Below are 22,069 nucleotides of genomic sequence, written 5' to 3' on the forward strand. Positions count from 1 at the left end.
TCCACTGCAGTGCAGGACTGCAACGTTTTCCCTTTTCACTTGTCACCTCCCCTAAAAAGCTTATCCTTCCTTCTGCCTCGAGCAAACAGCTTGCTCCAACCCCCTCGGCATGGCAAAATGCTTGATGCAGCTCTGAATCTGGATTTGGCCCCGGGAAGACGTGCCAAGCTCCTCTACCACAACCCCCCACGCCCAGAAATCCCCCCCCCGGCTGCACAAACACCGCTGTGGCCATCGCTCGGCGCCACCGAGGTCCCTTTGTGTTACCCCGGGTGCTCGGGAAGGGTTAATGCTGCTCGCAGCATCGTCCTGCCCTCCGGGTACCAGCAGCCAGTGAGGGTGGCTGCAGCTGACGTAATGTGGCTGCGCACCATGCGCATCGCGTGGGGTCCTGCACCAGGGCTGCCAGGGACCCCCCCGAGGTGCCAGGGACCCCCCCGAGGTGCCAGGGACCCCGCCGAGGTGCCAGGGACGCCCCCGAGGTGGCAGGGACCCCGGTGTCCCCTGGCAGGGAGGTACCAGCCTGGCACGGTGCGGCTGCCCCCCCGCCATCCCTTCGGCTGCTGCGGGCTCGCGGCGCTTTCCAGGCAGAGCCTATTCCAAACATCGGCCCTGAGAGCATTTGCAAGGGAAAATCCTCGGTTTTGGCTCCCTGGCCCCATCTGGGTCTGGCTGCCTGGGTTTGCAAATCCCCCCCCCCCCGAGAACCCCATTTCCTTACGAAGCACAAGGGATGGGGTGGGGTGGGGTGGGGTGGCCCCTCGCAGGCTGCAGGCAGGTTCGGAGACTCGCAGAGAAATTTAGCTGGGGCTCCGAGCTGCAATTAACAGGTGCAATTAGAAAAACACCCCCTTGCCCCTTCTCCAGCTAAAGCCTCCTCCAGCAACAGCCTGTGACCAGAGTGGGTCCTGCCAGGCCCCTGGAATAAAGCAGTCCTCTAAGGGGAAAGTGATTCACTCCTCTTTGATGTGTTAAAGAGAGGAAAACAAGGGAACGGGAGGCACTAAACAGCCATCTTGGTAAACCCGGGCAGCTTTTCCAATTTCCTTCCTGAGCTGTTTATCACCGTGTAAGAAGCCCGATACCCCGCAGACCGGGCAGAGAGCAGCGCGCTGATGCCCCTGCCTTCCTCACGTTCATATTCCAGGCTGAACCTCGCCGAGACTCAGCTCAACAGATGAATTATTTAGGTCTCGGCTCCGAGTTGGTGCCCAGAAAATAATTCCTAAGCAGAGAGGGGGAGAGTGGCGGTAAACAAGTGCTGGGATGCAGCAGGAGAGCTGCAGAGCCCCGCATAGAGCTGCGGGACCCCCCCAAAAAGCCCAGAGGTGGCATCTGGGCTGCGAGGAGAAGGTGCACGCTGCTTCTGGTGCACTTGGAGCATCCCTGCACCTCTCCCTCCTTCTCCTCACCATCAGAGCCCAGGGCTGTGTGCCAGACACAGCCACAGGTCACCGATGCTCTTCTCCATCCCATCCAGGTCCTGTAAGTCTTGGAATCGCTGCTAGCAAAGGCAGGGACACTTGAGCATGCGTCTTCTCGAGATAAAAAGGACCAAACCCGGTGCTTCTTCACGCAGCTCCAGCCAAACTGCTAACGTTAAAGCATCTGGAGTTAATTAGCCCGGCCAGATAATGCTTCCACAATTATTTCAGCAATGCAAACAGCCCCACTTTGCTTTGGATCCACCTACTGCCGGAGAGCAGAGCCCTGCACCTGCCGTGGCTCCGAGCCCTGCGGGGCCATGAGCCCGGGGATCCTCGTGGCCACCCCTGCTCCTGCCGAGGGAGCTGAGCACCGGGGGCTCGCAGGGAAGGTGAGGGCACGGGGCTGAGCAGCACAGCACCAGGAGGGATCCGTCTGCCGGCCCTTCCACCATCCACGCTGCTGCCAAGCCACCTGTGCCCTGCTGCCTTTCCCAGAGCCTCTCCAAACGCACTGAAAAAAACCCAAAGCTCCCAGCTCCTCCCCAGTAGGACACCGGGGGCACGCTGCCTCCACTGCCTCGGCTTGCCTCAGAACTGCAAATTTCACCTAAATCCCATGGATTTAGGTGCCCACCACAGCTCCCCCTGTCCTGGTCCTCCCAGCTCCCCGAGGAGCACCCGAGAGCGAGTTTCTTGTATGGTTCCCGGGGACGCTGGGCGCACTGATCACCACGAGGGGATTTAATTACAGCTGCAAGCAGCAGCGATCAGAGTTGCTGCTATTTTGCCCAGCTGCACGCTACGAAACGACCAAAAGTAATGGGAAGTAAAGACCCCAAATCCCACAGCTCCACCAGACCTGCAGCTCCCGACACGAACCCAGCTGAGCAGGACCTGACGGGGCGTGAGCAGCCCCCTGTGGGGCTGTAGGAGCTGACCAGCACTCAACCCTCTCCTTCCCAGCAGCAGCGTCACACAGGCAGCCCGCTGAGGTTTCATTACTGGGGAATTTGGGGCTTCTTTTTTGCTCTTCTCCACCAAGCAAGCGCCGTGGGCCAGCTCCTGAGCCCCGGGTCAGCCTGGCTGTCTCCATCCCCACCACGGCCACGGAGCCAGCCGGCCTTCCTCTCCCCACTCACATCCCCCAGGGCTTGTGGCCTCCACGTTGGGGCCCGGCGCAGATGGGGTTTGTGTTCCTTTTGATCAGACCCAAGCCTCAGATCTTGAAAGGGAAGCGTGCCCGGACTTCTGGAGAGGAGCACAGCCTCCAGACGGTCAGCCGCAGAGCGGGGCCGGGGGACCTGAGAAGGAGCCCTTTGTAAAATCGCCACCGGGCCGGCTGCGAGCCCTGAGCTCACACATTTTTCACCACGAGCCGGAGGGGATGAAAAAAAAATAGAAGGAAAAAAAAAAAAAAAAAGAGAGAAGGCAGCTGATGTTAAAACAACAGCGCTGCTCCAAGAGCTACACAAACCGCTGCAGCATCCCGCCTGCCCCTTCTGCAGCAAAGCCCAAGGGAAGCTGCTGATGAGTCAACAGCCAGCCCGCCTCGGCGGCCGAGGGAAGGAGGGAAGGAGGGAAGGAAGCCTGGCCTCAGCCCGGCCTCAGCCCGGCCTGGAGCTGCAGAACACCGTGTGCTGGTCGCTGCAGCGCCGGGAGCAACGCCGCCGCTGCCACGAGCCCTCCCCGTGCTGGGCAGCCACGGGGGGAGACGTCCAGGAGGCTCCCGTGGGGCTGCACTGCCAGGGTCGGGTTAATCCCTTTGCTGGAGTCACTCCCTTTATCCCCTGGGGTTTCTGGAAGGTGCCCACAGCCCCGTTGGGATCAGTGGGGGCTGAGGGGAGCGGAGGGCAGGGTTGTGCCCCCATCCCACAGGCGCTGCCGGGCACCGCTTGGCTTTGCGCTCTGGCTCAGCAGCACCAATATTTTGGCACAAGCTCGCAGCAGCCCGCTCGTCTCCGGGATGCTCCCTTCGAGCTGACCCTTTGGGTGCCCTCCTGCTCCCTTCTGCCATGGAGCAGCACCATCCTTGGGGCTGTCACGGAGCCAGGACACGAAGGGCACCGCACGACGCCAGCAGCCCTGCAGTTCCTCCCGGAGATGCTGGGGCAGCTCCGTGGGGCCAACAGGCAGCAGCTCCACGCACAGCCAGCCGTGGCCCTGCACCACGCAGCGCTGCCAGGGCTTGCTGGGGTCCTGGGGGAGCAGAGGGGACGCAGGGGGACATTGGGGAGGCGAAGGGGACTGTGCTGAGTGCCCCTCCGATGTGGCAGCCGCTCCCCGGCGGGGCTCTGCCCTCGTCCCACTCGTGTGCGCACAGGTTGCGCCTTCCTGTTGCCCCAGCACTCCCTGATTTCTGTTCAAACAGGGCCACAGCGATGACACAAGTTCGGCTCCGCGACGCCAAGAATATCTGGGAGCCCTGCCAGCGAGAAGCAGCCTTCCTGCTCGTCCTCCTGCTGTGTGCACATTCACAGGAAACAGAACCTACGGCACAGACCGAGGGGGCTTAACGCGAGCTCCAAGAGCCACCTCGAGATGCTGCCTGCATCCCCGTCAGCCCGGGGGAGGAACCGCCTGCCAAAAACGTTAAATCATTAAATAAGGAAGGAATTAGGAGCTGTACAGGTGCATCACATCAGAGGTCGGTGCCAGGGCTGCACGGAGGGATGCTCTCTGCTGCGTGAGCTCACCACGTGCTGCTGTGCCTGGCTCCGGTGGGGAGGGATGAGCCCCCCTCGGGCTCCCAAGACCTGCTCCGACAGAAGGGGCTCCCCGTTCCCATTTGGAAAGGGGCAGTACCCGCACCCTGACGCTCCCAGAAATTGGGGTACCTCTGCAGTCGGTGCCACCTTGCTCAGCCCTCAGCCTCGAGCCGAGCTGCTCCCGTTGGCGGGAGGTACCCGCGGTACCTCCGCGTTTCCCCTGCTCTCACTCGACTCCAGACGGGTTTTAAATCCCCACCACAGCCCGCCAAGCTTTGGGCAACGCTCAGGCTGTACAAAATAACCCCCTTTTTAAGCACTGATGAGCCAGAAATGATTGCGAAGAGGAAACACCTGATGTCCTGCACCTCCCAGTGACCCTGCTGTGCGGGTGGCCACCGGCAGTGGCCGCGTGTCCGGCAGCACCCGGCCCTGGGCACCAAACCAGGGGGACAGCGAGCCCAGGGATGCTCCTCTTCCCCCATCGCCCTCCACACAACTGCAGGACGATCTGTGCTAGCCCACAAAGCACCCCCTGCATTAAGGTGGCTCTTGGCGGAGGCATTTTTCAGGCAGCTGCTTTCCGGGGGAAGCGCTCCTTAAAGCACGGCGCCCTCCCTCCCGCCTCACCCCCAAGCTTTGACATTTGTCGAGCTCCAGCAAAACGAAACGTTTCGAAATCTAATTTTCAGCTTTGGATCCGCAAAACCTAGAGGCAACGGGCGGGTAGGAAGAGCTCGTTTCCAAGCGCCCAGGCGGGAGATGAAAAGAGCAGCAGCAGAAGTGGCGGCGGCGGCGGCAGCTGCACACAACAACACACCTTGGGGAGGGGGAGACGCAGCTCTGGAGTGCGAAGCAGCTCTCAAACCCTCTGCTGAAAAACCTGCCGGGGGCTCCAGCCCATCCCCTGCACCTCAGGGTCACGGGAGATGGGTTTGGGATGTGTTTCCCAGGCATGGCTTGCCTGCTCCACACGGGCAGCACGCTGTTACACCGCTGTTTTACCCCTCTGAGAGGTGGCAGAAAGCAAAACGCGGCCCCGGGGCTGCGCCAGCTCTCGCCTTGGCACAGGAGAGCTGCTGGGCTCCAGGCTTCAGCCTGTAAAAAACCAGGGGCTGTGCATTTTGCTCAGCAGGGAAAGAACTCAAGGAGGCACCTTGCGCAGTTGTAATGATCCCCATCTCCCCTCCGATGCAGGACGTGGCTCTGGGCAGGGACCCAGGCAGATGAGCAGCAGGAGCAGAGACCCTATGTGGAAAATGGGGATGGGGCTGCGCAACTCGAGCCTGCAGCAGCCCAGAAGGAGCCGCCAGGATCAGCAGGGCACATCACAAACCCGCTGTGGGGATTCACTGAGCTGGCTGCGAGCACTGGGGCCACTACCAAGCGTCTTTGGGGAGGCACAGAACGTGGGTCCCATCTCAGCAGACCCAAAGAAGCCACGCACCACCTGCCTCTGAGCAGAAAATTCCGGGAAAAACACCGAAACCCACATAGAAGCGAGCTGCACGAACACCTGCCGAAAATGAGAAGGGAGCAGGAAGCATCCGAGAGGGCCGGTGACCTTTGTGGTGTGCGGACAGAAGGTGGGACACGTCCTGACTTAGCAGGGCTCTGGGGAGACGCTTCCAGGTACCCATGGGCAGAGCCTTTTCCACACGCACGGGGTGTTCTCCATCCCTTTAGGGGCATCCCTGCGTGGGAACAGCAGGAACTGTGCCAGGACAACCCGAAAACGAGGGCGGGGGGCAGAGCAGAGGAGCACATCTGCCAGGAGGGGCTCGAAGCAGGGCAGCCGGCCCCAGGAGCTGGATGCCCAACGCCGCCCGACGCACGCTGCTCTCTGGGCTGGCTTTAAAAAGGCCCCTCCAGCCCCGGCGGTGCCAAGCTATCACTTTTCGGCTGGAAATAGCACCAGCGCGAGCCCTCAGCTGGGGAGCAGAGCATTTACGAGTCCAGCCTGCGGTTAGCTATCAAAGACGACTAAAAAAAGATATTCCGCACGCAGTTTTTTTTCTTTTTTTTTTTTTTTTTTTTTTTTCCTAAGGATTAAATCAACTCAACAGCCCCCTTTACAACTTCCCTTTTGATGTGTTCGGACTCATTAAAGTTTCATTTCTTTCTCTCTTTTCCCCTGGGGAGGAGGGCAGTGGGGGGGGGGGGGGGCGGGGAGGGAAGCGCACACAAAAGTTTGCTTCATAACCGGGGGCCGGCAGCTGCGGGAGCAGCTGCTGCCACCACGGACAAACGGTGCCTGCGTTGGGGCCAGCGCCTGGCCCAAACCCCCCGTTATCTGGGGAGCAGCACGGCCCCTCGAGCACGGCCCCGTCCCCAGCATCACCTTTTTGCCACCCGTGCTTTGCCAAGCGCTCGGAGCAGGGGCAGCGGCGCACCCCCCGGCTCTGTGCTGCCTCGGCAGCTGCTGCAGGGTCTATTTTAAACCTGGTTCCCCATTTTAAAATAGCGAGCCGGGCTCCCTTCTAGGCCAATCGGCATCATCTCTGCAAAGTCCCGTAGATGCCTGCCTGCTCACCGGGCTCCTTTTCCCAGCCCTCGAATGTTTGTGCTCCCATCCCATTTCCAGCACCCCCGCCGTGACGTACGGCCACCACGGTGCTGCTAGATGGAGGTGCGTCCATCAGCAGACAGATGCTGACGTCCTGGCTGGCTTTCTGCTGTTTTTTTTTTTTTTTTAAAAACACTCCTCTGATTTTATCAGATCTTCTCAAAATTCCCCAACCACAAGCAGGCGAGGAGCTGGCCTGCCTGGCACGGCTCCTCTCCGCCTCCCGGCAGCGGCGCAATCGCTCGGCACCGTGCCCATCCGGGGGGACAAGGGACAAAGCAGCCCACCAGGGGACAGGGAAGGTGACAGCACCCCCCCTGTGGCACGAAGGGGACCCGCTGGCTTACCTGACCACGGGCTGGGGGATGGCCTCAGCGCTGGCGGGGACCTGGACGCCCTTCTCCCACTCCTGGCGCCAGGGGTCGGCCAGGACGTAGTACTCCTCCGGGCTGAGCTGGAAGGAGTCGGGGATCTTCATGGCTGTGATCAGATCCGTGCGGAAAACCTGCACCAGGAAACAAACAGCGGGGAGGGTGAGGGGCTCTGACAACGCTCTGTGCATGCACCCAGGGCAGGAGCTGGGGATAACCACGGGTGCCAGCGTGGCAGGCTCGCTGTGTCAGCCTGGGCTACCTTCTCCTAGGGGATCGATGCTCACAACCACTGCCTTTTAACCACCTCCAGCCCTACTGGGGTAGATGCTGCTCTCTTTTCTCTTGGCAGGAATGAAGCTGCTGGCAGGAGAGGCACTACACTGCCCCAAGCACCTCTGTGTCCCCACAGCCACCTCGCTGCGCTGGGCACCCTCCTGTCCCCACCGGGTAGAAATCCTCCCAACTTTGCCATCCCCGCCTCCAGAAGCCCCTCCACGCGGGCCGTTCTCACACAAAACGCATTCATCTGGCTTTGGTGGTGTGTTGTTGTGTTGTTTTTTCTAAAAATCCCCTATGAATCATCGTTGTTAAAATGCAGGCAGAGCAGCTTTCGCACAGCCACGGGCACGGCAGCGCCGCCCGCCTCGGAGGGTGACCCTGTCCCGGTTTTGGCCCCGGCACGGTGCTGCCGGCGAGCTCCCTGCCCGCAGCTCCCACCTGGCTGCCTGCTCTGCTGTCTCTGAGCAAAACTACCCCAAAGCAAGCCCACGGCTCCAGCAGCACCCTCCCTGAACCATTCACTGCCCTGAAGCCCTGAGGTTTGGTGCCAGTGACTCTCAGGGCCACGGAGCAGGCCCCTTGCAAAGCCCCTCGGCTGCTGTGGTCCCCTCTGCCACCACCTCAGCTTGTTTTGAAGAGATCGCCTTCCTGCTTCACAAAAACCACCCCACTAGCAGCAAAGAGAAATATCCATGAGTCAAGGGCTCGAAGAGGCTCCTGGTTACACAGTGAAACCCAGACGTGCTGCGCCGGGACCGGTGGAAGGCCCCTTGGGGGTTGACTTGTGAGCTGTGCTTGCAGCGAGAGCACCAGGAGCAGAGCCTGGTTTTCCAGGGCATGGCTTTGCCTCAAAAAGCTCCAGCTGCTTTCAGGAGAGCAGCCACGCTCCCAGCAGGCACCCAGCTGCCACCGCTGGCTGCGGTCACGGCGGCTTTTTGGGTGGACAAGGCGCTGGGAGCAGCAGCTGGAGCATCCTGGTGGGCTCTCCGGCCGCCTGACGGGTGAGTGGAAGCACAAAGCCTCGCTGCATTATAGCACCGCTTCCCCTTCTCATTGTCTGTCTCGTTCCCGAGGGCAAAGCTCGAGTTTAGTCCACAGTTTGTTTAGTGAGCAGGAAAATATCCGGCTAAGTGGTGATAGAGATGCCTGCGTACGTGGCCCCAGCCTGCAGCGAAACACACGGGGATTTCTCCTCACCCCATAAACCTCCTCCGAGGCTGACACCGGAGCCCTCCTCTACCAAAATCTGCCAGCCCCGTGGACGGGGCCCGTGCTCCTTCTCCACTTCTGGCCCTGCAGAGCCATCCCCCAGCATACCACCACGAAAAGCATCCCAACCAAATCCATCACGGTAAATACGGCCGTCCTGCCAGACACTGCCTGACAGCAAGGGCTTGAGCGATCCCGTCTCTCGCGGAGTCAAAATAAATTGTAAATGAGAACGGATGCCCTCTCCTCTCCGCCATCTGCCATTAGCCAAAATCACAGCCGCGATGCCAGCAGCCGGGCTCGGGCACCGTCTCGTTCCAGCCACGGCTGGGATGGCCCAGGTGTTTTCTGCAGCGCCGCTTCATCTGTTTGCAGTGTTTGTCCTCAAAACGAGCACTGCCTTGTGAGGAACACAATAAATCATACAGCACGGGCTCACGCTCCTGATTCAACACCAACACGCTTTGGGGAGTATTGCAGAAACCCAGCCGGCTACGATGCAGGGAACTAGACATTAACCAAGACCACTGGGACCAGGATTTAGGTCAGTTTGTTTAATCCTCGGAGCCTCAGCGGATAACCCAATTAGAGCTCAACACAGCAAACAACCTCCTCTGTGTTGGGACCTCTCTGAATCACACCGTTACCTTCCTCCTCGTGCATCTGCTTGGAGTCATTGCTGACTGCAGCTACATAAAGCCCACCTGAGCTGCCCAGAGCCAGCCTTAGAGCATCCTCCAGCCACCACAATTCACAGCCTACACGATGCCGTCGGAATTAGGCTCGGTGTGAGGGATCTCAGGTTCCTTTAAGTCTACGTGCTACAAATTCCTCCTTAGGAACGCCACAGTAACGTTTTACTACGCTGCCGGTGCGAGAAATTAAAAAAAAGAAAAAGATTAAGATAAACGCTAATTAAGCATGAGAAGGAGCACGCACGATGTCATAATCCTCCCCGTGCCACGTGTCTGCGTCTCAAGCAGCGAGAAATAAACAGAGGAAGCCCGCTGCAGCTCGTCTGCTAACGGAGCGTGCAAACACACCCCGTGCCCGACGTGTCTGCATTGCCAGGACCCCAGCTCCGGCAAGGGGCCACTTCCACTCCCAGATTTTTTTTTGGAGAGAGCAGGGAGCCGGCGGTGCAGGCAGGGCCCTGCCACAGGGCATCATCCTGCAGTGATGGGGACGCTGTCACAGTACCATGGGCAGGCAGTGATGGAGGACTTAGTGCAGAGCCCGTCCCGTTGCCTTCCTCTTGCAGACGGAGACCTGTGCTGGCATGCCCCGAGTCGCCCAGTGAGCCCTGGGAGGAGCTGGGAGCACTGGGAACCCGGCGAACTGGCTGTGATGTGCTGGACCTGAGTGTGCCATGGATAATGGGAGAGCTCCCCTCTTCCCTGTGCACATCACAGGCTCGCCTTTTCCTGCATCAAGTCTTCCCCAAATTCATCCCTTCTGGCTTTTCAGCTCGCGTCGGCGTGGAAGCTTAGTTTTAATTTTAAGCCAAATAAGCACGATTGTATCTATTTCCCCGAAGATGATAAGGCACATCGCAGGCTGGATTTGCAATCTTACTACTTCATTTATTTAGGCCTTCTTGGAAAACAGATAAGCTCGCACATCCAAAGGCAGCGAGCACGCCAGCACTTTATCACAATGATGCTTCTGTCTTTTCATGAAGAACTGGAAATGCTCAAATTATTAACTATCAAAGCAGAACACTTTAGAAATGATAGAATGCCACAGAAATTGTAAAGGAAAGCAGATCAGTTGTCTGGAAATCTCCCAACAGCTAATACGCTCAAATTGTAATCTAAATGTCTTTTTGTTTTGAATTGTCTGGGATTAGGGTTGGGAAAAGACTCAATTATTCTACTCAAACTCTTCTGAATTATTTATGAAAACTAAATAAAGGATAAATTGGGCACTGATGAACTGAGGACCTGGCGGTGAAGAGAAAGTTGTGTACCAGAAAACAAGCAATTTTCCCTCAATAGCACTGTTTACTGTTTCTTCCCCTCCGCAGGAACTGACAATTTGTCTCAGGGGCCGCTGCCACCCGCCCCGTGCCGGGGACAGGCCACACGGTCACGTCGGTGCCTCGGGCACCTGAGCTGCCACAGCCTTTCCCAGGGCTGGACCTGCTCTGCTTCAGCTCCATTGCCAAGGCTTGTCCATGTCCCTACAGGCCTCCAAATGATCCGTGGTGCTCACTTTTCACTGGCAGGACAAGCCCACATCGCCTGCCTCGGTTATTTCCCCGTCCCCTCAGCCCAGCAGGGCACGGTGCCGGGCTGGCAGCCAGGCCCAGAGGTGCAGGACCACGAGAAGTTGCCGTGGTGCAGAAGCCATCACGTTTCCCATGGGGACATTCATATTTGTTGTTACTTCTGAAGTCTGCTGTAGTGAAGCAACAACAATATTGATCTTCCTCCTCAAAAAAAAACAAACAAACCCTAACTTAATTGGAAATAACAGATCCTCTGATTTCAGCATCCTTGTTTTTCACTTCACATCAGACTGAAGGGTGGTCCTCCGGTTGTGGCAGAGACCTGGAAGGCAGGAATGGGACTCAGATCCTCCCTCACCACAGCATCCCATGCACGGCCGCCAAACCCCACAGAGGACCTGGGTCTCCATCCACCACAAGCCTTGATCCAACGGTGCCCGTGCCCCAAAACATCAGGACGGCACAGGGCGATGAGCACCCTGCCACGCACCAGGAACCACTGTGCTGCCATCCCGGCCTCACCAACAGAGCCTCCTCCTGCTTGGAGCCCTGAAAGCCACCACCACGGGTCACCCCGTGACAAATTGGTGTCCCTAGACACCCCCTTTCATCCCAGGACTGGGCTTGCCATGCCGAGCACCCCGCTGCTGCGCTGCTCCCAGGCGGCTCCATGACCGCGAGCACATTCCTCCCGCAGCTCCTGCCACTTCACAGCCTCCTCTGCCCATCGGCCCCATCTCCGCGCCTCTTCACTACCTTTCTGCGAAATCCCCGCATCGATTTCAAGGTTCTCTGACTGACTCACAAACCCCTCTAATAAAGTGGGCCACCACTCTCGCCGCTCTTCAGCTCCCACTTCCCGCGCTCTCCCGAGGGCTGTGCTTTCGCAGCGACTGCTCGGCGGGGCTGAGGCTGCCAATTATCCCGTTAGCCCCAAATACCAACCCCAAAACATCGAATTCAGATCCTTTAGTAACTGCTTTCCACTTGTATGAAATCAGCTTCTGGGCGAGAGCCAAGAAGCTGAATCTGTTTTGGTCTTTAAATCTAAACTAAAGAAACACTCGTCTAGCGCTGCTTTTAATTAGCTTTGAGAACTGCAACGAGCCCGGGGACAGCACAGGGTCCTGCACGGACTATGGCAGCCCTTGCACGGGTTGTGTTTAGGCACACAAACATTTGTATCCCCAGAAAGTTTCTGTAATAATAAAACCTCTCCGAAGCACTTCATACTGCAGAGCAGGGGTAGGAAATGAAGAGAAATTAAGCCCATCCCTCAAAATCGGGTGCATGTGGAAAAGCACAATGTGCGTGCTGGCGAGACAGCAGGCTGGAGAGGTGGGAATCGCATGGCCCCAGCCTGTCTGAAATCACACGTTTGATATCTCTTCCCTTTTACAAACTAAATTATCTGAGATCCTCCCTGACACCCTTGCATCTGCACAGCCCGCCAGGCTCTCCAAGCGCCGCTCTGAGCAGAATTTCTTCTGCGGTTGTGCAGTGATGGTTCGCAGCATGAAGGACAGGGGAGTGGCTTCCAAAAAGCGCAGATGACAGATTTTCTGCAGGTTTTGGTCCAATACCTTTCCTTCCTCCTGGCCAACGTCCCCCCCAGCCACCGTCCCCTTCTCCAGCACCTTTCTGCCCCAGGGAAGGCTGCGCAGGTCCCTCCCGCTGCCTTGCAGGGTTTTTCTCCTCCTTCCCAGCCAGCTCTATTAGCCCTTCATTCTTTCAAGCATAAAATTGTTTGTTGTAGCTCATGAGTCACAAGGATTTTTAGAGAAAGAGAAAACAATGAGAACAATGGGAGCCCTGGGAATATTTTTTGGTTGGACAAACTGTCTTCGTATCAGCTGGAGCCAGCACCTACGTGGGACCAGCCCGTGGCAGCCCACCCAGCTCACCCAAGGCTCATCTCCCAGGCATTTTGTCACATTTTTCTAGCCCGTTCCAAAACAAGCCAAGCAGCAATATGCAGTAGCAGGGCTAAGGAACATGGCAATGCCTGGTGTGTGTTTGTAAGCAGCGATACTATCTGCCTGTGGGGAGAAAAATACTCACTCTCGTGTTCATTTGGGAGCCAGTCTGCTATCTCTTAATCTGTTCTTGTTTCCTCTTGAAATGCTGAATGTTAAAGATTCAATGAACAACAGAATTTAAAATAGGAACAAGAAGCATTTTTGTCCTGCCCTTCTCAGCATTCAGAAGACAATGGTATTAATCTGCTATAACCATGTTGGCTTGGGAAAAGTGACAAAGACACTGCAGTCAAACCTTTCAACAGAGACCTATTTTCTCTTAATCCAGCACAGTAAAAGTATGTCCGGTCTTACTTGGCCATATGGTCCCTTATAAAAGCCTTTCTTAGAGCATGGAGAGCCCAGGGACTAAATTCACATTGGCCTGTAGCAGCACATACCTATTGCAGTGGGGAAAAAATAAATAAAACAAACACAAAAAGAACTAGTGCGATGACAATTACTTTCTAGAAGGGAAGCAGTATCAAGTTGAGGATGCTTTGAAAGGGTTAAATCCTTGGAAAGAGATATAAAAAAACATCCTTCAAAACACGGAAGTAATATCTAAACAAGGAAAGCAGAAAATAACGTAAATTGTATAAATTTGTGGTTTGCCCCTCATCTTGAACAGGGCGTGCAGCTGTGGTCCCATAACCTCAAAAAGAAGCGGATAACCTGGACAGAAGCGGAGGTGAGGAGCCCAGCACCTGCACAAAGAGGGCTGGGATGGGGCTGGGTCTCAGCCCAAAGGCTGAGGGGCTGTGAGGCAGAGGGTTACACCATGACGCAGGTACTTCTTCCCCCACAAAATATTCTGGCCGTGCAGCCCGGTGCAGGGCAGCATTTTGGATCTGGAGCAGTTCAGAAGCTCATGACTAACCTCCTGGCTAACGCCCTGCCTCAGATGTAGCATCCAAAGGAGGCCCCGGGCCGCAGATGGCTGGGAGCTGAAGGATGCAACCAGCCAGCATCACTGCACACTTGCCTTGTCCCTGTGTTCCCTCCTCAGACACCAACAACCGCTCCCTGACTGCCAGCCAGCCCAGCCAGCCTTGTGCTCACGTCCCCAGCAGCCCTACAGCCGGGGGCAGCATCGCAGTAACACACTGATAAAAGAAGCAAAGCTCCCTCCTTCAGGCACGTCTCCTTCCCAGGCAGCACCACGAAGGGTGTGGGGTCCCCTGCTCATTACCAAGCCAGGTCTGGAGACAAATGACCCCTAACGAGGTTAATACAACCAAGCACTGCAGGTGCCAGGAGCTGCCCGTGTCCGTCCCCATCCTGTGGGCCTCCTGACCCAAAATGTCCTCCACCAGCAGCCCCTCGGGCCCGGGGCTGTCACCTCAGCATGGCCTCGCAGAGCCCGGTGTCTGGGCCCTGTCAGAGCCCTGTGACACACGCAGATAAATATAATCACCCTCCCTGGCACCGGCCCCCAGCGCGGATGTTTACAAACAGCTCAGTACTTTTCCACGTTAAGAAGCTTGTTTTTCCAGATGCCTCGTATCGGGTGGTTTTTAATGTGCATAGTTAATCCCTTCTCGCCGAGTCTTTCATAATAAACATCACCCCCTGACCCGGCTAATAACTATGTAACACTAATGCTTTTGAGTTTTTTATCTCCTGCGCATGTTGGCAGGGGAATGCAGATGGCAGCGTGGCGCCAGCCTGCTCGCAGGGACCGAGGACACGACTTTGTGAGGGACAGGAGAGGCTGGAGGTGACCCCGCTCCCTCCCCAGCCTCCACGGCATCACTGCCCCCTGGACTGCCTGCACTTGGGAGCTGGCAGCATGCAGAAGTGCCATCGGTCATTATAAAGCTACCAGCCAGGTGTACCTGAGTCTGAGTTGCTGCTTGAAAAGGCCGCACCATCCCCAAAATGTCCAGGGCACACTCCCTGGCAGGCTCTGATGCCCAACAGTGGGTTCAGCACACTTTCCACGTTACCCTCTTGTGCTTTCCATCCTCAGTGTGATAATGATGTTCACGTGAAGCAGGTCTGGCAGTGGTGTGCTTTCTGTTTTGCACTTCTCCGTACTTGCCACACATGATGGCCACCCTGCTCCATGCCGAACCCCGCCAAGCTGCTGTATCCAGACGTGTTTCTCCACAGAAGGAGCCCAGGCATGGCTGTGGGCCCATGGGTCACAGCAGGACTTGGAGCAGATGTGGAAAAGTTTGGGAGAAGCTGTCCCAGAAGAAATCCATAAAGCCACACTCACTGTGGAGACCTCCAAGCTGCCCACAGCGACGTGCCTCATGCCTGTCGTGCAGGGCAGGCGATGCTGTGCCAAACCCTCGGCTCTCCGGCCTGGCTTTTGGGTCTCACCTGGAGCTGAACCCAAGCAGGCCCCATGGCTGCAGGGAAGATGCAGGAGACGGGACTAAAGCTGAGATCCGGACGGCTCACATCTGCTTGGGGTCCCACCATGCTTTTGTAGAAGACGGCTTGTCAGCTTCAGCCTCCTGGCCAAAGTCCAGCCTGAGGCACCGCACATCGTGCCCCGAAGTCCCCTGTGGTTTCCATTCCGAAATGCCACCGTGGCTCGCTCTGCCCTGCTGTCAGGCAGCCTCCTGCAGGTGCCAGGCTGAGCTTGGCTCCACGGCTGAGGTTCACCAAGACGTGTGTCCCCATGTAGGCCCCTGACCTGACATCGTCCTGGGCAAAACTGCAGAGCAGCAAAAATTGGGTCTGAATGCCTTCCGCCAGGCCCAGGAGCGTTTCAGATTTATATCCAGCAACTTCAGCAGCAGCCCGCTGAGCTCCTCGCCGGCTGGTAGGCACAATTCATACACCCATCGCTCATTTCAGGAGGCACATCTACAACCAAAAATTTGCATTCCTAACCCTCACGTGCGACTGTCCAACAGCCTGTCAGCAGGCAGGGACATCTGTATCTCCGGCTCTTTGTTATCTGGAGTGTTTCCAATTACCTCAGCTGGAAATAACAGCTCCTCAGCCCTCCTCCTTACTCAAGGCACGAGCAACCTGGACTTTTTAAAGTCTCTGTCCACTGCCAACAACACACAAGATACATCAATGTAAATCTGCCACAGCGATAAGAACTAAGTGCAGCTATAACTCAGGCGGTGACCACAGGAAAACCTCAAAATCTCTGCTCAGCTTGATGCAAACTGAGGATGTTATAGAGGTTTGTGCTCACCGGGCCACAGTCCCAGGAGATGAGCAGCGTGGGGGCACGAGAAGAGATCTGCAGCCTATGCTATGGGAGTATGTAAGAAGGTACCAGACAAGCCCGCTTCACCCTCATCTAAACTTAGCTCTGTTTGGACACGGGTCCAGACGACGGGGAATGCACCAACATCACTCTGGCTTTGCTCACACTGCTCTGGGAACGACGATGACCACCGCCAAACAGTGCAGTTGCTACAACAGCAGCTCGTGCTTGGTATAGTTTCCACGTCTATTGGAGATGTATCCCAAAGCCACGCGAGATAAAGCAGGGCACAGCTGGAACGGGATCCAGGTGGGCACCCAAAGCTGGGAAGCTCAGCACGTGGCTGCCCCGACCCTGCAGGACCTCCCAGTCCCTCCAAACCTTCTCTCTCGCCACCTGCATCAGCAGGAATCCCCCTGGAGACCATGGTCCCGATAGGCTGGGCACAGGGACCCCCACCTGAGCATCCTCCAGGTACCTCCGACTGCTCCCTCCAGTGCCCAGCCCGAGCGCCGCAGCGCGGTCTGTGGCTTCTCAGAGGATGCTCTGAGCAGCCAAAACCCCTGCGTACCTCAGAGGGCTTCTTCTCCTTCTGCCGGGACCAGTTGGATTTGGTATTCGGAAGTTTGGAGCATCTGGACGCAGACGTGGTGTGACCTGCAAGGAGGTAAAGGAGACATTACCTCAAAAACAGAGCAAATTTCATCTGTATCTTTGCCACTGCCACTACTACAGCCTCAGCCAATGCTTTGGGTCAATGCTAAGAGGGGATAACACCTTGACGTGGCATTATTCTTGTGCACCGCTTAGGGTACTTCACCAAAACAGATTGACATCACTTTGCTGCTGCTACAGGTGATGAAATAAAGTCCCCTGAGATTTAAGAAAGCTGTGGTCAAGGGCAAACATCAGGCAAAGTCCTAAGAATGAATGGCTTCCCCGAGGGAATGAGCCCGGGCTCAACCCTCCTGAAATCAGGTATCTACAGGAATCAGAAATTAAGGAAGTAAGAGTAAAATGCTCAAAGTGAAGCAGCTGAACTGCTCGAGGACTTCAGGCTCCATGGTAAAAAAACACTGACCACATGGGTGAAACTTCCCTGCCAGTGCCAGCACTAATAACTTCCACGCCTGCATGCGGTTCAGCAGCCCCCTCTGCACCTCGTGGAAGCCACACAACAGTACGCACTTCAGTAGTAAGAGAGTATTTGCTTTGGGATTTGGGATTACTTTACTCTGGGATTATTATGAATGGCCTCTCATTATCCTGACTCGAGCAGTGTTACCACCACCGCTGCCACCTCCACAAGGCAAACGCTGCTGAAGCTGAAACGCGACGGGAGCACTGTGTTATTAATTTGTGTTTCCAACTCATAGGTGTTACTATCACTACTACTACCAGCAAAAAAGGAAAAAGCTATCTGTGTTTGGTAATACTAAATAACAAACCAACGACTGAAAGATTTTGTGTCCACCCCCGACCCCTGCTTTCTTGTATATGTGTGATAAAACCAAGACCTGAGCTCCTGGTGTCAATTGTTCCCAAAGGACAACTTGCTTCTGGCTGCGGGGTCAGGCTAGATGCCACTGAAGAGGGCTCCACATAAACGCAGGCTGTTTTATGCCAGTATGCCAGGGGACTGGGTAGGCAAAGTACAGAGCAGAAAGCCCTAAGCTGTAACCGCTGGGAAAGCTGCTTTACTCGGCGAGTTGCTCCAAGCATTGCAGAGGCAGACTCTGAGTTTACACTGACAGATCAAGGCAATAATTCCCACTTTACCCCCTCTTTTCAAGCTAGATGTGGCTACAACTACTCAGACTTAGATAACGTGTCACCGCCATGCTCTCCTGGCAGAGGCACAGAGAAGGAGGTCATCATTTTGCTGACAATTATCCTGCAGGAGAGCATTCACCAACAGCTTAGCCATCACCTGCAGCACGAACATCCAGCTCCAGCAGAGGTAAGGCCACGCTGCTCAATACCACACTGAACCATGCCTTAACCCTAAACAGCACAGAAGCGAAGGCAGCTCCGTTTGGTAAACTGCTGAGCACCTGGGGATTAGGGGACGGCAAGTTTGGAGCGTGGCTTCCAAAGGGAGCCCCCTGAGCCGAAGATGTTTGGTGTCACAGGAGGTGAGGGCTGCTGCTGGCGTGCACCCGGAGCCTGAAGCGCTTCCCATCCCAGCCCCACCACCACATCGGTGGCAGCAGCTCCCATCCCGCGGCCCCAGCTGGTGCTGGCAGCACAAGCTGGGCTCACTCAGACCGTGGTTTTTGGCTAAAGCTGTGGGAAGCAGAGCCAAACCCAGCAAGATCAGCCTTTCCGTAACCCCCTGTAATCTCCCCATCATCCTGTTAGGAGCAGGCCCGGGAGTTGGGTGTCTTTAGCACAGTCCCTTTGGCTCGCGGATGCTCCTGCAGCCAGATCCTGTAAAGTGTGGAGAGCAAATTCCCAGCACGGCCCGGATGAAATTACTGTGACATTCGCGAGAAACCAAGAACAACGAGCAGGGAACTACAGCGACTAGACAAGGGATTATACTCGAGTCTCGAGGGTGCTGCACAGCCGAGGCACTGCGGTATTTCTGCAGTGGGTGAAACCCTGAAATAAGTGGGAGAGGAAAGCGCTCTATTTATAGCCAAAATTCAGCACATTTGCACATGTTTATTGTTGAGCACATGCTTCTGCACTCCCTGAATGAGGATGAAGTGAGGTATATGTTTAAAAGCAAGCGTGGGCTTGCAAGCTCTGCTGGCTTGAGCCCTATCCCTTTTCCCACATCACTCCTCAGCTCACCAGGGAAGAAGAAAGCTCTGGTTTCACCCTGACCCTAGCAAAAACTTCCCTTTCCCCCAGTTCAGCTCAGCCAGGAGCTGACTTGTGCTCGGGATGCAGCACACACGCAAGGACAACTTGTCTACGGAGGGCTTTTGCTCCGTCTGCAGATCTGCGCTCAGCAGCGTCTGCAGCTCTCCCTCACCCAAACTCCTCGCACGAGGGAGACACTTCCATCAGCTCGGAGGAGCCCACAGCCAGACATTTAAATTGGTATCAGCTTGTCGTACATCAGGGCTGCATTTCTGACAAACCCAACCCCGCGCACAATTCATTGCGCGGCGACTTCCCAGCAAATGCAGTTTCCTCGACTCCTCGCCAAGTAATTATTCCGCCGCTCTCCCTGCTGGAGGTGAATCACTTAGTTAGCTCGTTCAAAGCCTTGAATTAAAGGTCTTACTGTCAGTGGTGTCGGAGTTATCACTGCTGATCGAGTACTTTCGGCGTTTTTCTTCCATCTGCAACAGAAAGAAATGGCACGTTACGCTTCGTGGCCAGGACCCTCACCGACACCCGCTCACCGCCGCTCCCGACACCCACACACCGCATTGTCCCAACACCTACCCCCACGACAGAGCACCCGGGGGTTTAGGGAAGGAAGCAAGCAACCCTCAGAGGGCTTTTATTGTTAAACATCGAGGGCGTGAGCGTTTCTGCACCAGCCCTCCCTGCTTCCAGGAGGCAGAAGGGGCCTGGCGCCGTCCCGCCAGCAGATCCGGGCTGCGCGTTTCAGAAGCACACCGACGCTAGAATGGAAACTCTGCGCACTCTTAGTATGTCTGCAGGGGAAAGTCCGAGCATCACTGAATTCTAGAGGACCCCTGTGCGCAACGAGGCCGGGGTTTTACCCTCTGAGTCATCTTCCCACTCGGGCGGTATCAGCTTTTCAGACGGCTGGTGCATCCGCCGCGCAGCCAGCACGCCAGCGCAGCCCGAAGCACGCTTCCCACAGCTCAGACCGCCTCTGCCTCCTCCAGCACCGTGGGGCAAGCCCCAGCTCCAGCCACAACTTTGCTGTCCTAGAGACAAAGCCACAGCATCCGGCACTGCCGCAGGAGGAGGAGGAGGAGGAGGAGAAGGGACCCGCTTGAAGCTCGGCCACCGGTTTGCTTTGTGGCTTTGAGAAGTGCCTGAAATCAGCAGGGTCCCCCGAGCTCACCCCTTGGGAATGAGGCAGAACCGAAAGGCAAGGACCTGTTCTAGCAGGTGCTTGAAAAAAAAAAAAGGGAAAAATAAATAAAGAAAAAAGAAGTTGAAAACTTTTGAAGACTTTTACTAGGGTTGACCAGGTGGGGGTCGGTGCGACCCCAGCTCCCCAGCAGGGCTGTGAGCGCTGCGGGTGGAAGCACTACGCACGGACAGAGCCGCTCAGCAACAGGCTGGAAGCTAAAATCCACCTGCAGAGATCAGCACTAATCCCACAGAAATCATCCCGGTACTTTCTGAGATATTCTGCAAGAATCTGAGGCACATACACTGCCGCTTCCCAAATATTAAGAGGGAACAACAACAAATGGGGTTCAGCAGCAGTAGAAATTAGCAGCAGGGCAGCTGGAGCATGCCATGCCCCCGAACAAGTGGAAAAGTCCCACTGCCTTAGAGCTCCCAGGTAGTTAAGCACATAAAACTCTCCCAGCGCCTGCATTTGACAACATACGTGCTGTGTTTTATCACACCATTAGAAGGGATAATACTACGAAGTATCATAAACATTTTAACCATCGGAGTTGTTGTAAGGCATTGCCCTGTCAAAACATGATTAAAAACGTTCCCTGAGACTATGGCAATACCAATACTTTCCTCCAGCGATTCCAGGGGAAGCAGATGTTATTAAACCAGCCTCCTTCCAAGTAGCCGGTAGATTTTTGCTTGGGGAAAATTAGGCTGAAGGCAGATTTAACTGCAGGTTGCTTGCTTGTAGTGGAAATTCTACCTGAGCACTTGAGACTGGTTCCCGCTGGTTTGATGGAGCCGTGCGCTCATCGGCTGAAGGTGCTGGGCACTGAGATCACACACACCAAAGCCAGCGGGGAAAAAAGGATCACCTGAGCCATTCCCAGGGTTTTTCACCTTCGGCTTTATAGTAACAGTGCCATCGGCATCACTGTCCGTCCCCAGGAAGAAAAAGGGGCATGGTCAATTCCCAGCAGGGTGGCAAGGTGCTGGGATCGCTTTGGGCTCTGTGGCATGTCTGGGAAGATGCACTAATCACCCCTTTAATTGAAACTGGTCCCTGTGTCCTGCTCCTGCCCTACTCCTACCCCCCCAGCACCCTCGTACAACACTGCTGGAGGGCATTACAAGTTTGTATCCACGTGCCGAAGTGGTTCACATTGCAAGCAAACAGCGGCTCCTCTGCAGTAAATCATTTTGCCCTCACTTGAGAGTCTCCAAGGCAGCACCCTCTTGAAACTGAATTTCAATTGCTCCGACCGAAATCCCGGCTTGAGCAAAGTATGGGCATCGCTGAAATGCAGCCACAGCCTGGGTAGGGGCCGGCACAGGGTGGCACAGCAGGGACATGGGGGCACAGCAGGGACACGGGGGCACAGCAGGGGCTCCCTCGGTGCCTGCAGGAAGGCGAATTTGTGCCCCAAACCACGGGGCTCCACCAGACCTCGCCAGAAAATGGTTAACTCCCAGGCAGCGCTAAGGAGATGCTGTTTCCTGAAGGACTCATCTTCTTGAGCCCGCCAAACAGTAGTAAACTGCACGGTACTTAACGGAGGAATTTACTGTAGAAGAAGGGGAATTGGGCAATTTCCCCAGCTGGAGCTCGGGGCTATGCAGCAGGGGGGTGGCTGGGTGCCCGCCCTGCCCTCGCAGCATCCCCTTGGCCATTCAAAGTCTCCACCAAATGTACTCTCCGGGCCAAAACGCATCCTCCGTTTACGTTAGAGGCCATCACTTCACCTTTAACTGACCCATTCCCCACATGGCATCATTATTAAAGCCATAAACAAATTCCAAAAAAATTTGTAATACTTCGAAAAGGTCGCAGTTAGGTCAAACTTGGCCCAAAATCCAGCTTTTACGCAGCCAGAAACCAAGAGAAAGGTTTCTATGTATGCTCGCTTAAAAAAAATTCAAATAGAAACAGATGTGGGTTTCTTTTATAAACAAATGAACATCCCCCTGAAGTGTCTGCAACTCCGACTGCGTCCGCCTAATGCCTGGAAACCCGAAAATGGAATTGATTGCGAACTAACACATGCTCAGCACCGCCTTTGTTCCAGCTGAAA

General features: G+C 55.9%; 1 protein-coding gene across 2 annotated transcripts in view; it reads right to left on the reverse strand.

Annotated features, from left to right (window-relative positions):
* JADE2 (jade family PHD finger 2) overlaps positions 1-22,069 on the reverse strand; it is a 57,708-nt gene that overhangs the window by 32,064 nt on the left and 3,575 nt on the right. For both annotated transcript variants that reach the window (XM_082771481.1, XM_082771480.1), the window contains exons 2-4: positions 19,228-19,285; positions 16,561-16,646; positions 7,046-7,203 (exon numbers count right to left, since the gene is read on the reverse strand). In XM_082771481.1, the coding sequence (XP_082627607.1) occupies positions 7,046-7,203; positions 16,561-16,646; positions 19,228-19,285 (302 nt within the window). The remainder of the gene's footprint in view (positions 1-7,045; positions 7,204-16,560; positions 16,647-19,227; positions 19,286-22,069) is intronic.

The sequence above is a fragment of the Aythya marila genome (assembly GCF_965140915.1).
Source record: "Aythya marila genome assembly, chromosome: 14".
NCBI classification, from domain to species: domain Eukaryota; kingdom Metazoa; phylum Chordata; class Aves; order Anseriformes; family Anatidae; genus Aythya; species Aythya marila.